Source organism: Saccoglossus kowalevskii, chromosome 5 (assembly GCF_978046115.1).
Source record: "Saccoglossus kowalevskii chromosome 5, keSacKowa6.1, whole genome shotgun sequence".
Lineage (NCBI taxonomy): Eukaryota > Metazoa > Hemichordata > Enteropneusta > Harrimaniidae > Saccoglossus > Saccoglossus kowalevskii.
Window position 1 is genome coordinate 6,070,017 of NC_140645.1, and position 17,138 is coordinate 6,087,154.

Sequence of the window (17,138 nt, forward strand, 5' to 3'; positions counted from 1 at the left end):
AATCTTTATTTTTAGCAAATTTCATTTTTTGTTAAAAATTATTGTTGTTGACTTCTTTTTAAAAACCGCTGCTTCAATTGCTTTGATACTTGATATATGTTTACTTTGGATGGACCTCTGTTAGATCATTTTCTTCTGCGGTATTGAGGGAGCACTTAAGGTAGCGAGAAGGGAAATTTTCACTTTTTTCTTGATTTTTCAAAAATTGATAAAACGGTTACTTTAGACCTTGATACATCACCCCAGGTTTACAAAAGATCGAAATTGCGAAATAACGTTGCTCAAATTAGTGTTTTAAAACACTAGCAGAAAAGACTGCAACTGGCGTTTCGTGGATATTTGCATAATGTTTATCTTTGAAAGGCTGTATATGATAACATCTTATCTGTATACTCTGTTGTTAACGATTCTGATATAACGGGTGATAAGCTTCCAGTTGCAAACAATGCGTGTTTATCTAACGTCCATTGTCAGCATTATTGTCAGTCAAGACTTCGTCGGAGCATGGAGCTAAAATTTTAGATCCATGGTCGGAGAAACATGGTCATATAGTACTCATTTCGCCCAACCTTCCGCTTTTACATCGACCGCTTATAGCTTAATTTCCGACCACGCGGTCTTGTCCGACCGGAAACCGACCGCATTTTAATCGCGTTTTTTTTTTCGCTCGCTCGCTCATTGAAAACATTGACCGCTCGCCCAAACACTGAAAACTGGCACATGGGTGGTCGAAATGGTGGTTTTGATAGTAAAGTGTGAACATACAACTAGTATTAACTATTATTAAATTCCGTACGACACTTCAAATCTAGTAGTTGTATGACACTTGTATCGTGAAAGCAACTGAACTGGAATCTCTAGTTACGTGTTTTGGGTGCTTGTTCTAGATGTAATTTTTTATTTTTTATTTTAATGAGACAGTTACGTGAAAAAAGCCTAGGTAACTCTTTTTGACAGAGCAGAGAAACGAGGAAATGTTAGTGATTAATTCCAAAAATAACGATACCGAATCCACATCGGTCCACGTCTGGTAAAGTTTGACATTAAATTTTTAAAATTAAGTCACGATCATTGAATGAGCTCGGTCTATACCGTATACGTACCGCAAAAGTCTTCCCACAAAAAATATTTTCGACTAAAAACGGCCACATGCCCTGAAAAAATCGAACAGAGCTTGACATGTATGAATAATTTATTGGGCTTAAAAGAAAAACGTGTCAAATTTAGTTATAGCCATAACTATTTGGTGGCCAGTCGATGAACAATTCAAAACTCAGGATTCACACGGAAGTCCTTCAGGGCTGAAAATCATCGACGCTACTCTGGTTTACTTTATTTCACAACTTGCAGAGAAAACTGATTCGCGTGAACTCTAATGTATCTTAGCCTAGTATTTTCTTTTTGAACTAAGGTCAAATTCCATCAGTTTGTCAAAATATATGTTTTTCAGCGAATAATTTTGAAGCCTGTCACAGCACAAAAAACTATGTGAGTCGGCGCCGGTGATTGGATTGTACGACGACCCTTCAATTAGCGTCAAATATGCTTTGTTACAACATCATTGATTGGCTGAGAGTCACCTGATCGGAGCACGACCTGGGTCACAGAACCATATTTGTCGGTATTATCAACAGGACTTTGCAAAATAACCACACCCACATTTCAATCTTTTTTAGCGCGGAAGTTGCCAACAATGTTAAAAAAAAATCGTGAATTTCATGGATTCGAATAAAATAAAGCAAGCGATTGATAAGGATGATTATTAATATTTTCCCCGATGCTCTTCGAATTTTTATTTTTTTTATTTCAAGGTAAGAAATGGCTAGTTGAAGTTGCATCGTCTTCAATGCGGTTGTTTCACCGCGAACAACTCTAGCTCTGTTTTGGGCATGGTTTAGTTTTGCGATGTAAAATAAAATATATATATTAAAATAATAATACTTGATTAATTATTTGGGGTTTCAGTCCACAAATTACGGACATGATCCCCATGAATTACGGTCAATGTTTGTCTTCTCTCGGCTGATTGTCACGGTGTTGATCGACGCCCTTCCTAAACTCAGTATGGAGAAACCAACGGGGATCGACATTCCAAACAAACAATCGAAATTATCAACGAAAGACGAGATTTTTCTAGATATTTACAAACATATGTAAAATTAACAAATACACAAAGAGGTGTAATATTAGGTTTTATTTTAGGCTTAGAAATATTTTCTTTCACTCAGCTCATGCATGTAACTGCCATTTAGCTTTACGGTCCTTCAGCATCGGGGAAAACAACAATAATTATACAAAACACAATGCGAAGACTCAACAATCAGGAAAGAAACCCCAGACAACCATGTCGTACTTGTGTTGAAATACATTTTGTATTTCACATCAGAATATTGTTTAAAATAAAATATTCAGTCCAAGCCAAATCGAGTTGCGTGCATATAATTATATATAGTTAAAACAAAAAGTATTTGAACTTTTGTCAGCTGTTCAACATCTATAAAAACCAGAAAGACAATTATAAGACAATGTGAATTATTCTGTTAGTCTGAATTTTAAATGCGCGCGAGCGAGCAGGTGGGCGGTGATATTTCGGGGTTTGCGCGGTCGAAAATAAAGCGGAAATTGTCCGGTCGAATTCAACAAGCGGTCGCAAAAGCGAGAGAAAAAGGTGATTGGAAAGCGGAAGCGGGCGGGAGGTTGTGCGAAAGGAGTACTGTAACTTTGCACAACTTTCTTTTAAATCGTTTTATTTTCCAAGTCAATATTCTATTTTACTAATACATTTTTTTTCTAACGCAATGGCGAAGAAAAGAAAGAAAGCGTTGACAGACGAGGCAAAGAAAAATCTGCCACTCAGTGTCGCACTCTGACACAGCAATTTTTTTTCAAACATCGGCCATTTTGTTTCACCATGAACACCGTTTTTAGATGTCTTATTAGAGACACTTGAAGGATTAGCTTGTTTGTAAACTGTCAGCGTGTACAGTGGGACAGTAATGTTTGTCAGAGGATTATCCCTCGTTGTTCGTTTGCATAACAATGGAAAACCCGAACGTTCCTGGAGTACGAACTCAAATGCCAGCAGTTTTCTTCATTTTTCACGCTCGAGCTTGAAATTATTCATTATCTGACACTCTTTATGAGTTCTATGATATCAGTGGTTAATATGTTTGGCCATTTTTAGTGTATATTTATAATAATGCAGCAAATCTACAGTGTTTTATTAACCAAAACTGTTTTTCGCGTTTTTCTCGAGTTGAAGTTTTGATCGAATACGACTCATTGGGACCACCGCCAAATCAAGTGCGTTCGGACTAGGACATTCAAACTCGCAGTTATCGTTCAAAAGATAATGATGGTGCGAAATATGTCTGGGTTTTTAAAGAAAATGCTTTGTCACAGAATAATAGTCTGTTCACAGTCCCTCTATCTATAGAGGGACTGTGGTCTGTTAAAGGTGCCAAGTATGAAATAATTTGGGGACAAAAAAACAAACCTGCATAGAAATCGGAATAATAGGTCTTTTGATTATCGGAGACGCATTTCAATGGACTTGATTACGGACAATGCATGACGTAAATTTCACCAGGAAATTCCGCAGTGTGCTCTCGCAATCGCAATCGCAATCATTTTTACAAGGTTCGCCACTAAAAAGTTAAGGCTTCTGGGTAGGCGCTTATTTGTAAACAATGAGACTTTATGGTCTTCTGTCACATGCGGCAGGTGAGGTCTCCGCTCTAAAGAAGTTATTGTTTCAACAACTGACTGCAAAATTGCAGAGAGGCGGGTATTTTTGTCAGTAAACCTTTTTTTGTATAATATCTCGTACTGAAATGCTTTCAACTTTGTATCTGTTGTGATTTGTGTTAGCCATGTAAAAAATCGTTCCTCATTCACTGACAATAAACTATTCCACTGTCACGGTAGCTTGGCTTTTTATTGGAGTTCGTGATGTCACTATTTGTCACACTGTGAATAGTAAATCATAAATAATATCACGTGGTTTTGATATCTAAAAGTAGTACCGTGATTTTGATACAGGAGCACTTTCACTGCAAATAGCAAGAACAACAGAGCTGAAATGCAATCTTTTTCGGGGAATACACCACACGAAATTAATCAGTTTTTCATTGAAATTAATTATATTTAATTCCTGCTTTGAGTCAGCTACTTCAGAAAAAAATCTTATTAATTCCATAAAGGGTGTACACTAGAGAGGATGGAACAACATTGTTGTTGTTGTTGTTAAAGTTTTGTTTTAGATAACGTAAGATAATTTTCTTTAAAACCAGAAGTATGGTACGCCCAAACAAGTGTGACGACAAGTTGCCAACATCACTTCAATGACTATATGAATGTGGTACACCTTAACTCAACATTCGTACATTTATTTTATTTTGTTTTATTTTGTTTTTATCTAGTAGTTATTTGTTGATATTTTTAAAGTTTTGGTAATTACAAAAGCCATGTGGCGATAGTTAAAAAAACACCGAATTACATATACGTAACAAAGAACATAAAAAAATACAAAATACACCAGATTGTAATCTGATTGTGGTGATAGCGTGAACAAAAATGTTTTATCATTGTGCTTTATGGAAACTCGTTTTTTAAAAATACAGTTGTGTACGACACAAGAGAATGTTGACTGGTGCACTCGGTGAACAGCATACTGATTAGAAGCAGTAAATATTGCTAAACAAGTTTATGAATTTGACAAAAGCCTAACGCAAAGGAAAAATTACTATGAATTTTACAGTCAGTAAAATATGACAAAATGAGACAAAAACAAATCTGTATTCTGATTCTAAATTCCAAACTAAATTAATTTGATGTCCAAAAGTTGGAAAATAATTGCGATATCAAAGGGATCATACTATATATAGGGATTATTTATTTCTAGCTTTTTCTTCTGAGCCTCCTTTATTATTATTATTATTGTCGTTAGGTAATTGGTTTACCTAATTCAATTACCACTATTACGTAATATACTAGTAATTCGTCAGAAATTATCCCTTCTTCGCTTGTCGATCCTTTTGGGTCCGTGAGTTCAGTATTGTTTAATTCTACCCCGTTGCTGGCATACACAGCTGACTTAAATATTAGTACGGCTATATGTATTTGCAATGTATTAATATTTTCTCAATACATTTATTGAAATAAAAGAAAGGGTTCAGTCGAGGACAAATACGTACACTAACAATCGAATCTTTCACCCGGTTTAGCGCCCTCTTTAGTCAACCTTTGAGATAAATTGCCATTCGTAAACAAAATGGCGAATTGACCATTGAATAATGGAAGTTGGAAGTTGTTATCGCGCACATTTCATTACGATGTTATTTGGACGACATTAGGCGGCTGATGTCCGATTACCTGATTATGGAACAAGCTCAGAACGTTCAACGATACCCTGATGCCAGCCATTCTGTGGAAATTGCCCAGGGAACAGGGAAAGTGGATGGGAACGGGCAATCGACAATGTCCGGAGAAAGCGTTACAGTGAAACGTACCAGTGACGGTAAGTGAAGACAAAGATCTCGATGAACGTGTATGTCGTTGTTTCTCAAATATTACGCATTTGAAATGCGATGTTGAAAATTAAACAATCTGTTCGTGTCGTTTCATTACGACCACAAGAAAGACGAGCAGATAACGTTTTGGTATGACATGACATGTCGTCTTATTTTGTCATGACGTCAGAACACGGCGTTGCGCTAATTTATTAAGACTGCTCATCTGCCAGGCGTCATCATGGTAAAAATGACCAATGATCACTGTTTTGGACATATAAAAGGTCAGTCAATTATGATGTAGCAATGGACTTTAGCCATGTGTACGAGAAGGACCCCAAAACAACATTTGATCGACGCACTGTCTGAACATGCCTTGCAACTTGCATAATCCTTGCAGTTTGAAAGTCTGGGAATTATGATGCACACTTGCGCTGTAGATCCAACCTTGTTGTAGATAGGTGTATGGAGATCTCAATAGCATAGCTACAGAACAATGAAAAAACTGACAGACATCTAAATATGGGAAGCCAAGGAACCTGGCCCAAGCTAGCCTGTGAAGATATAAAATGGCAGATATTGTAGCTGAACACATTTGGAAAGTTTTGCTGTGATTGTTTTCAAACTTTGACAGATTATTCATCAGCTGTGTTATATTCCTGTATACTAGGCATTGTATGCTTGAATGTTTTCGGATTGCACGTTTTCATAATGATAGATGAATATACTATCTACACAACAAAAGCATTCCATCCTTTTTTTAGAAATTTATTAAATTTCAATGGCAGTTAAATCCAACCTGCCAATCAAGAAGTGCAGTGTTTAGCTCTTGAACCAATCACTATTGAATACAGTATTTAAATTTTAATGAAAGCTGATGATCGGCTATTACAATTTTTTTTATAAATATGTTTATAAACAAAGCCCAGTTTTGTGCCTTTCACTGTATTTCAGTCATTGTGGAATTTATAAATATTTACCAGTATAAAAATTAAGAGAATGGATTTGTTGTGTTGATAGTAATTAACAGACCTCTCCTACTGTATTAGTAGTGCATATGTTTACATAAATATCATAGGTAAGACTATGACCAAATTAAGGCATATCTAGTATACAATAAATGCAAACTGGCACTGCTATTGAAAATGTGCTTCTGATAGCGCAGTATATCTTGTTGACAATAATTTTAGTTATAACCTGAAATCCATGACCTCATTAAACCCATGTCTATATACCTATAAAATTTTACTGACTATCTTCTTTAATCAAAAATTTTAACTATATTTTAAATATTAAACATATAAATGATTTGTCATTGTCTTGGTTACAAAAAATCTGGTTTTGATTTAATTAATTAATTAATTAATAACTGATTTTGCGCATGCCAAATATTTCTTGAAGATGATGTTTTTCTCAACACAATCCATCCTTGCTATTTATAAAAATAAACATTTGCTTTTCACCTTAAAGTCAACAGTATGTGATGTAATAAATATTATAAATCCTCTCATTGTAGTGGATACTAGAATAACTAGACTCAAAATTACCAAAAATTCTTGAACGCCTACCTGCTTAAAAGTTGGTATTCCCATGGCTATATTAGGTAGTCCATAAAATTTGGTAGCAACTTAAAACCATGTGAAAAATAAATGTCATATTGTTCAATTTATGGAGGACACCCATAACTTTGAAGACAAACTGGTAAATTTTTAGTAATGTAGTTAGACAGCAAAATTTAGAATATGTTACCTTTAGAGAAAGATGTCCTGATAAAGATGCATATATCAATTCTCAGAATATGATTTTTTGTTGTTGTGTCAAAATGCAAAAAAAAATCACAACATTACAGAACTACACTTATGAATCATATTCTAGTTAGTGCAGATCAATGAATGCTGTGCATTACAAGTGAAAGTAACACTGTCATCAGAATTGCCCATGCCCATACAACAACAAATGTTTACTTCTTGACTGTGACATTTATGTAGAAATCCACTATACGCGAGTTGTGTATTGACAAACTAATAAATTCAAAGAATTGTCGTACTTGGTTCATGATAAAGTACTGTCTTGTATATGAGCAATATTTATGTTTTGGACTGAACATATCATGTGGTGAGTGCAGTGTAGGTAAAGACCAATCAGGAAACAGAATAACAATAATAGAAACATAAAATACACAGTTCCGATGACGGTGTCACTTTTACAGAGTTTAAGCTATATCATGGTTCATATCATATAATAGTTTCTTGTATTTGTGAGTTAGATAGCCCTAAATTAACATTGTCATATGTTACCAGTTTAGTACTTGTGGCAATTATTTAGGATCTCAGCTAGAACGCTGATCACTGGTATAGACAATGTACAATACTGCAACACTTCAATTTCATAAATTCAACAACAACAATAGTGAATTTTATCTGAGAGATTGAGCAATGCATATGAACAATAGTATTCAAGAATATAATGATTATTTGAGGTTATATACATTAAATTGCATATGCTCTCTCATTAAATACAATGATCTATGCATACATTAATTAACTATAGAGTCTCAGCTGACTTCTAGTGAAGTTTAACTGAATAATCAATGTAAATTAAGACATTACTCAAGATGGTCAACTTATCATTTGATCAACTCAAATTATCATTTGATTGATAACCCACTGGGGCTCAGCTATTCAGTAAAATGCAGACACTTGTAAGCTAAATGTTCATACATGCTAATGAGTTTGATCACTTTGTAAACTCTTCTTATCATTGGAGTGATTGGACTAAACCTGTCTTATTAGTCTATATATAACTCTATGTCACATACATGTATTCACCTCTCATTAAGTCACTGTTAGAAGGTACTGTTTTAACCTGAAATCTTTAATTAACATTTATCTCATCTGGGGGGGGGGCATCAAACTCAGGGTAGAGACCAGCCCTCTGACCCCCAGCTAAACTACCCTTGGTGTGAATAAAATAATTAACTCTGGGTCACGTTTTGCTACACATGTGAACCCTGTACTAGATTACTGACCTACTTACAGATATAATGAGTATAATCAGTCCTACAAATGTACACATAGTTACCAGTGCAATTCAGTGATACACATTCACCAGTGCCTCACACATCGATCTGAAGGCCAATCACTTCATGCCTCTGACGATAGAAAATGTTCAAATATTGTCAGTGCAAGACCACAAGTAAAAGTATCCCATGCAGCTCAAATTAAAATCACACAGCAATAACACCATAACTTATAGCTGTAAACAGCATTATAGGGGTCCAATTCTTTACAATGAAACGAATCCTTTTAAATGATTCTCAAACTTTGATGCAATTGCTACATACAAGCCAGTTCTCAGAATATTGTGGTTAGTGATATTTAAGCAGCATGTTTTTTGTAAATTAATTGTTGTGCCAAAAGTTTCATGTCTTATATATGCAAAATATTGATAGTACATATGTCATTGCTTCAAAGCAACATCACTAAGAAAAAATTGCTAGAATATACAGCACACAAATTTTGCCGGTTGCATCACTTCATCAACAGAGGGCGCTGTTCCATGCCGAAATAAATGAGAGAAAATGCTGACCAGAAACATAATTTTTTTGAGGCCCAAAATCCAAGATGAAAAACAAACCACATAACAAATCATACATCTATTGTAAAACTTTAATTTAGTTGGTACATACATGTACATGCTACAAACCAACTTTAAGATCATCATATACTGTAAAATACTTTGGGTGTTACTGTAGAATACTTTATTTTCGCTTGGAATTTATTGACGCTATTTTGCTGAAAGGATTCAGTGAAAATAAAATCCAGCGAATACACTTTTCCCCCTATGTCTCACATTCGTCAAAAATCAGTGAAAATAAATTCCAGCGAATACACTTTTCCCCCTATGTCTCACATTCGTCAAAAATCAGTGAAAATAAATTCCAGCGAATACGCTTTTCCCCCTATGTCTCACATTCGTCAAAAATCAGTGAAAATAAATTCCATACAAAACACCCAAATGCCTTTTCAGCGAAATTAAATATGGAATTTATTTTTGAATAATGTGAAATGCAGGAAAATAGGTACATGTATATTCGCTGGATTTTATTTTCACTGAATCATCCCTTTCAAGTGGAAATAAAAGTATTTTACAGTAAGCATTTTATACCAATTATATTGCAAAAAATTCACAAGAGGTGCTAGAATATGACCATTTCAGATTGCTGAAAATCCTGGAAATAAGACAGTTGAGTACTTTCTGGTTTTATTAAATCCAACCACTGAACCAGACTACAAATTAAGCTTTCAGGTCAGCTGCATCAGTTCACAATAGCAATTCCTCGAACAAGCTCACAAAAAAAATCAGAAGTGAAAGACAAATTCAAACAAAAGGGTTTCTAGCCCTTAGTTATATGTTTGGTTGGACCCTTAATCATTGTTGTGTTGAATATACAAAACTGTATGAAAATAACTTGTTACGTTTGTTTGATGCAAGGAAAATTATTTCAACGTGAGCAAAACAATCATCCCAACCAGTGGTATTGCAATATAGTTCTATGTTTTACTAATAAAATAATAATATTAATATCAGCTTATTTTTACAAATTATTACATTTGAATTATCAGTATTTGTATTTTGCAAAACAGTGAGTTATATTGCATTACTTCTGGTTGGGTTACGTTTTCATTCATAGTAAACGAGTTTTGCAAAACAACAGGACTGTGATTTCATCCAAAAAAGAAATTTCAAGAGATTGAAACGTATATTAATAATATTTTGGAATATCCTTCAATCTTAATTAATTTGTGACAGAATGGAAATATACATGTAATATAAAAATGAAATTCAATATTCTTTGTATTCCACACAGTTTTCTATTAGTTTTGATTCTTAAATTATATAGTTTGAATTAAAATACACAAAATATTGTATTCTATTTATTTTACATATTTGATATTTCATGTTAAAATGATGAATAAAATAAATGGGGTCATTGTGCTCATTTTGAAGAATATTGATCAATAAAACATGGATAATTGCATGTTTTGTTTGTTTTAGGACATTTTACTATTGTTTTCCATATTTTTGTTTTTAATGTTACCAGAAACAAACTATAAATTTATTTGGCCTTGGCCTTGACTGCAAACAATGCAAATTTGCAGTTTTGTTGGATACTCTGCATAACTCAACAGACCAAAACAGGATGATGTCACACCCAAATATTTGTTGAATGAAATGTCTTCCAGCTTTCCGGCACGACACCATTTTTCATTACTTCTCAGTCCCCCTGTCTAAATACTTTTTTAAAAATATTTCCTTTAGCTTCTATTTAGTTGCATATGAGTTTAGGTTATTATAAAATACTTTATTGTGCTTGTAGTTAATTTTTGCTGAAGGAATGATTCAGTGAAAATAAAATCCAGCGAATATACTTTTTTTCAACTCATCAAAAATCAGTGAAAATACATTCCATACAAAATACCCGAAAAGTCTTTACAGTATTTAATGATGCCCCAAACCTATAATTGTTGAACAGAATATGACCAAATCAGGCACAAATATCAGAGAATAATTTACAAGGATACAATGTGAACAACAGTGTAATTGTGGTAAACACCAAGAAATTAAATGAATGAATGAAGAAATGAAAAGAAGTGGCGATAAAATACTTTGTTGTTGGACACATTACAATACATGTAAGTGTAATATGAGGTTATTATGAGGATACTGCAAAGTATGCACGAAGACAGTACAGTGAAAGTATCGACTGACACGCAACGTTCGGTCAAACCCTGGGGGCAGCCATGTTTGTTTTTATTATTATTAGAGGACGCTTACACACGTATTTGTAATTCGTGTTTCCCGATATAGTAGGATGAAAATACCCAGTGCAATACTGCAAAATTACGGTACATTGTACTGGGGTAACTTATGGCGGTACAGTGACAGATGTATAATAACACTTCATATTATGTTTCGCGCAGGATCCCAGGCTGCGGTCGAGGACTCTGTTATGGATGCGATGAGAATAGCTGGGTATCTGTTTCCTTCTGAAGAAGATATCTGGTTAGTATTCAGTGTCACCATGGTATATGTGTAATATACTACTGTTGTGGTTTATATGACAACTTCTATAGTCTGTTACAGAACAATTTGCAAAACAATAGAATATGTTAATGACTTCTATTGTATTCATTGTTATGCTAAATTGGTTCTATTGTTTATCCAAAATTAAACAGTTGGGAACCCCTAAACTATAAAGCCCTGAGGAGAACCCTGTGTTATATTATAGTGACCAGTTTCTGAGAACACCGAGCATACCGCAATAAATCTACTGGTCAGCAATTTTTTAAAATGCAATATTGATCGTCTGTCACATAGTGGTCAATGTGGTATGGTGATCAGACAAGTCAACAAAATATTGACTGTCTGTCACATAGTGATCAATGTGGTATGGTGATCAGACAAGTCAACAAAATATTGACTGTCTGTCACATAGTGATCAATGTGGTATGGTGATCAGACAAGTCAACAAAATATTGACTGTCTGTCACATAGTGGTCAATGTGGTATGGTGATCAGACAAGTCAACAAAATATTGACTGTCTGTCACATAGTGGTCAATGTGGTATGGTGATCAGACAAGTCAACAAAATATTGACTGTCTGTCACATAGTGGTCAATGTGGTATGGTGATCAGACAAGTCAACAAAATACTATAATTGGAAATAATTTGGCAGGTGGTATTTTAAATAACCTATGGTATTATTTGGCATTAGAAAAATTCACTGTAATCTGCCAATGTGGTTCAATGAAGTACAACCTACCCTATCCCTAGGGTGGAGCTGAGTAAATTTTTGTTTCACTCTGAAATTGATAGAGCTGGTCAAAACATGCAACTTTTAAGCTAGAACCCCAGTTGAAAAATTACTTTGTGAAAGAATAAAAAAAACTGTGGGTAGGGGAACAATTGACCCTGATAATTCATTACTGGTTTAAATCTGTGTATATTGTGTGATTTCAGATAGACCTTTATAGTGACTTAATTCTTCTCCTTATATTTGACAGTGAAAGCAAACTAAAAAGACGACATACACATAATGCAGTTGAAAGACGACGTAAAAATAAAATAAACTGTGGTATACTACATATTGGTTCGCTGATACCATCCATTAATTTGAGTAAGGTTAGTATGCATGACATGTTGTGTTTGATTGACTAATCTGTGTAGATCACTGTCACCATAGATACAGTGAAACATTGCTAGACACAAAACTGGTATTAGTCTCACCTGCTTTGCCTAAGGTCTAGCTCAAAGTGGATGTCAGTAACCTTTGTTACTGGTATTAGTCTCACCTGCTTTGCCTAAGGTCTAGCTCAAAGTGGATGTCAGTAACCTTTGTTACTGGTATTAGTCTCACCTGCTTTGCCTAAGGTCTAGCTCAAAGTGGATGTCAGTAACCTTTGTTACTGGTATTAGTCTCACCTGCTTTGCCTAAGGTCTAGCTCAAAGTGGATGTCAGTAACCTTTGTTACTGGTATTAGTCTCACCTGCTTTGCCTAAGGTCTAGCTCAAAGTGGATGTCAGTAACCTTTGTTACTGGTATTAGTCTCACCTGCTTTGCCTAAGGTCTAGCTCAAAGTGGATGTCAGTAACCTTTGTTACTGGTATTAGTCTCACCTGCTTTGCCTAAGGTCTAGCTCAAAGTGGATGTCAGTAACCTTTGTTAGTTTAATCTGTGTAGATCACTGTCACCATAGTTACAGTGAAACATTGCTAGACACAAAACTGGTATTAGTCTCACCTGCTTTGCCTAAGGTCTAGCTCAAAGTGGATGTCAGTAACCTTTGTTAGTTTAATCTTTGTAGATCACTGTCACCATAGTTACAGTGAAACATTGCTAGACACAAAACTGGTATTAGTCTCACCTGCTCTGCCTAAGGTCTAGCTCAAAGTGGATGTCAGTAACCTTTGTTAGTTTAATCTGTGTAGATCACTGTCACCATAGTTACAGTGAAACATTGCTAGACACAAAACTGGTTTTAGTCTCACCTGCTTTGCCTAAGGTCTAGCTCAAAGCGGATGTCAGTAACCTTTGTTAGTTTAATCTGTGTAGATCACTGTCACCATAGTTACAGTGAAACATTGCTAGACACAAAACTGGTATTAGTCTCACCTGCTTTGCCTAAGGTCTAGCTCAAAGTGGATGTCAGTAACCTTTGTTAGTTTAATCTGTGTAGATCACTGTCACCATAGTTACAGTGAAACATTGCTAGACACAAAACTGGTATTAGTCTCACCTGCTTTGCCTAAGGTCTAGCTCAAAGTGGATGTCAGTAACCTTTGTTAGTTTAATCTTTGTAGATCACTGTCACCATAGTTACAGTGAAACATTGCTAGACACAAAACTGGTATTAGTCTCACCTGCTTTGCCTAAGGTCTAGCTCAAAGTGGATGTCAGTAACCTTTGTTACTGGTATTAGTCTCACCTGCTTTGCCTAAGGTCTAGCTCAAAGTGGATGTCAGTAACCTTTGTTACTGGTATTAGTCTCACCTGCTTTGCCTAAGGTCTAGCTCAAAGTGGATGTCAGTAACCTTTGTTACTGGTATTAGTCTCACCTGCTTTGCCTAAGGTCTAGCTCAAAGTGGATGTCAGTAACCTTTGTTACTGGTATTAGTCTCAACTGCTTTGCCTAAGGTCTAGCTCAAAGTGGATGTCAGTAACCTTTGTTACTGGTATTAGTCTCACCTGCTTTGCCTAAGGTCTAGCTCAAAGTGGATGTCAGTAACCTTTGTTACTGGTATTAGTCTCACCTGCTTTGCCTAAGGTCTAGCTCAAAGTGGATGTCAGTAACCTTTGTTACTGGTATTAGTCTCACCTGCTTTGCCTAAGGTCTAGCTCAAAGTGGATGTCAGTAACCTTTGTTACTGGTATTAGTCTCACCTGCTTTGCCTAAGGTCTAGCTCAAAGTGGATGTCAGTAACCTTTGTTACTGGTATTAGTCTCACCTGCTTTGCCTAAGGTCTAGCTCAAAGTGGATGTCAGTAACCTTTGTTACTGGTATTAGTCTCACCTGCTTTGCCTAAGGTCTAGCTCAAAGTGGATGTCAGTAACCTTTGTTAGTTTAATCTGTGTAGATCACTGTCACCATAGTTACAGTGAAACATTGCTAGACACAAAACTGGTATTAGTCTCACCTGCTTTGCCTAAGGTCTAGCTCAAAGTGGATGTCAGTAACCTTTGTTAGTTTAATCTTTGTAGATCACTGTCACCATAGTTACAGTGAAACATTGCTAGACACAAAACTGGTATTAGTCTCACCTGCTTTGCCTAAGGTCTAGCTCAAAGTGGATGTCAGTAACCTTTGTTAGTTTAATCTGTGTAGATCACTGTCACCATAGTTACAGTGAAACATTGCTAGACACAAAACTGGTTTTAGTCTCACCTGCTTTGCCTAAGGTCTAGCTCAAAGCGGATGTCAGTAACCTTTGTTAGTTTAATCTGTGTAGATCACTGTCACCATAGTTACAGTGAAACATTGCTAGACACAAAACTGGTATTAGTCTCACCTGCTTTGCCTAAGGTCTAGCTCAAAGTGGATGTCAGTAACCTTTGTTAGTTTAATCTGTGTAGATCACTGTCACCATAGTTACAGTGAAACATTGCTAGACACAAAACTGGTATTAGTCTCACCTGCTTTGCCTAAGGTCTAGCTCAAAGTGGATGTCAGTAACCTTTGTTAGTTTAATCTTTGTAGATCACTGTCACCATAGTTACAGTGAAACATTGCTAGACACAAAACTGGTATTAGTCTCACCTGCTTTGCCTAAGGTCTAGCTCAAAGTGGATGTCAGTAACCTTTGTTACTGGTATTAGTCTCACCTGCTTTGCCTAAGGTCTAGCTCAAAGTGGATGTCAGTAACCTTTGTTACTGGTATTAGTCTCACCTGCTTTGCCTAAGGTCTAGCTCAAAGTGGATGTCAGTAACCTTTGTTACTGGTATTAGTCTCACCTGCTTTGCCTAAGGTCTAGCTCAAAGTGGATGTCAGTAACCTTTGTTACTGGTATTAGTCTCAACTGCTTTGCCTAAGGTCTAGCTCAAAGTGGATGTCAGTAACCTTTGTTACTGGTATTAGTCTCACCTGCTTTGCCTAAGGTCTAGCTCAAAGTGGATGTCAGTAACCTTTGTTACTGGTATTAGTCTCACCTGCTTTGCCTAAGGTCTAGCTCAAAGTGGATGTCAGTAACCTTTGTTACTGGTATTAGTCTCACCTGCTTTGCCTAAGGTCTAGCTCAAAGTGGATGTCAGTAACCTTTGTTACTGGTATTAGTCTCACCTGCTTTGCCTAAGGTCTAGCTCAAAGTGGATGTCAGTAACCTTTGTTACTGGTATTAGTCTCACCTGCTTTGCCTAAGGTCTAGCTCAAAGTGGATGTCAGTAACCTTTGTTACTGGTATTAGTCTCACCTGCTTTGCCTAAGGTCTAGCTCAAAGTGGATGTCAGTAACCTTTGTTACTGGTATTAGTCTCACCTGCTTTGCCTAAGGTCTAGCTCAAAGTGGATGTCAGTAACCTTTGTTACTGGTATTAGTCTCACCTGCTTTGCCTAAGGTCTAGCTCAAAGTGGATGTCAGTAACCTTTGTTACTGGTATTAGTCTCACCTGCTTTGCCTAAGGTCTAGCTCAAAGTGGATGTCAGTAACCTTTGTTACTGGTATTAGTCTCACCTGCTTTGCCTAAGGTCTAGCTCAAAGTGGATGTCAGTAACCTTTGTTACTGGTATTAGTCTCACCTGCTTTGCCTAAGGTCTAGCTCAAAGTGGATGTCAGTAACCTTTGTTACTGGTATTAGTCTCACCTGCTTTGCCTAAGGTCTAGCTCAAAGTGGATGTCAGTAACCTTTGTTACTGGTATTAGTCTCACCTGCTTTGCCTAAGGTCTAGCTCAAAGTGGATGTCAGTAACTTTTGTTACTGGTATTAGTCTCACCTGCTTTGCCTAAGGTCTAGCTCAAAGTGGATGTCAGTAACCTTTGTTACTGGTATTAGTCTCACCTGCTTTGCCTAAGGTCTAGCTCAAAGTGGATGTCAGTAACCTTTGTTAGTGGTATTAGTCTCACCTGCTTTGCCTAAGGTCTAGCTCAAAGTGGATGTCAGTAACCTTTGTTACTGGTATTAGTCTCACCTGCTTTGCTTAAGGTCTAGCTCAAAGTGGATGTCAGTAACCTTTGTTACTGGTATTAGTCTCACCTGCTTTGCCTAAGGTCTAGCTCAAAGTGGATGTCAGTAACCTTTGTTACTGGTATTAGTCTCACCTGCTTTGCCTAAGGTCTAGCTCAAAGTGGATGTCAGTAACCTTTGTTACTGGTATTAGTCTCACCTGCTTTGCCTAAGGTCTAGCTCAAAGTGGATGTCAGTAACCTTTGTTACTGGTATTAGTCTCACCTGCTTTGCCTAAGGTCTAGCTCAAAGTGGATGTCAGTAACCTTTGTTACTGGTATTAGTCTCACCTGCTTTGCCTAAGGTCTAGCTCAAAGTGGATGTCAGTAACCTTTGTTACTGGTATTAGTCTCACCTGCTTTGCCTAAGGTCTAGCTCAAAGTGGATGTCAGTAACCTTTGTTACTGGT

The 17,138-nt window shown here is 36.2% G+C and overlaps 1 protein-coding gene across 1 annotated transcript in view; it reads left to right on the forward strand.

Annotated features, from left to right (window-relative positions):
* Positions 1 to 5,271: 5,271 nt before the first annotated feature.
* Positions 5,272 to 17,138, forward strand: part of LOC100368850 (uncharacterized) — a 31,674-nt gene continuing 19,807 nt past the window's right edge. The window contains exons 1-3 of the mRNA XM_085499485.1: positions 5,272 to 5,518; positions 11,495 to 11,576; positions 12,579 to 12,696. Coding sequence (XP_085355611.1) covers positions 5,362 to 5,518; positions 11,495 to 11,576; positions 12,579 to 12,696 — 357 coding nt within the window. The 5' untranslated portion in view covers positions 5,272 to 5,361. The remainder of the gene's footprint in view (positions 5,519 to 11,494; positions 11,577 to 12,578; positions 12,697 to 17,138) is intronic.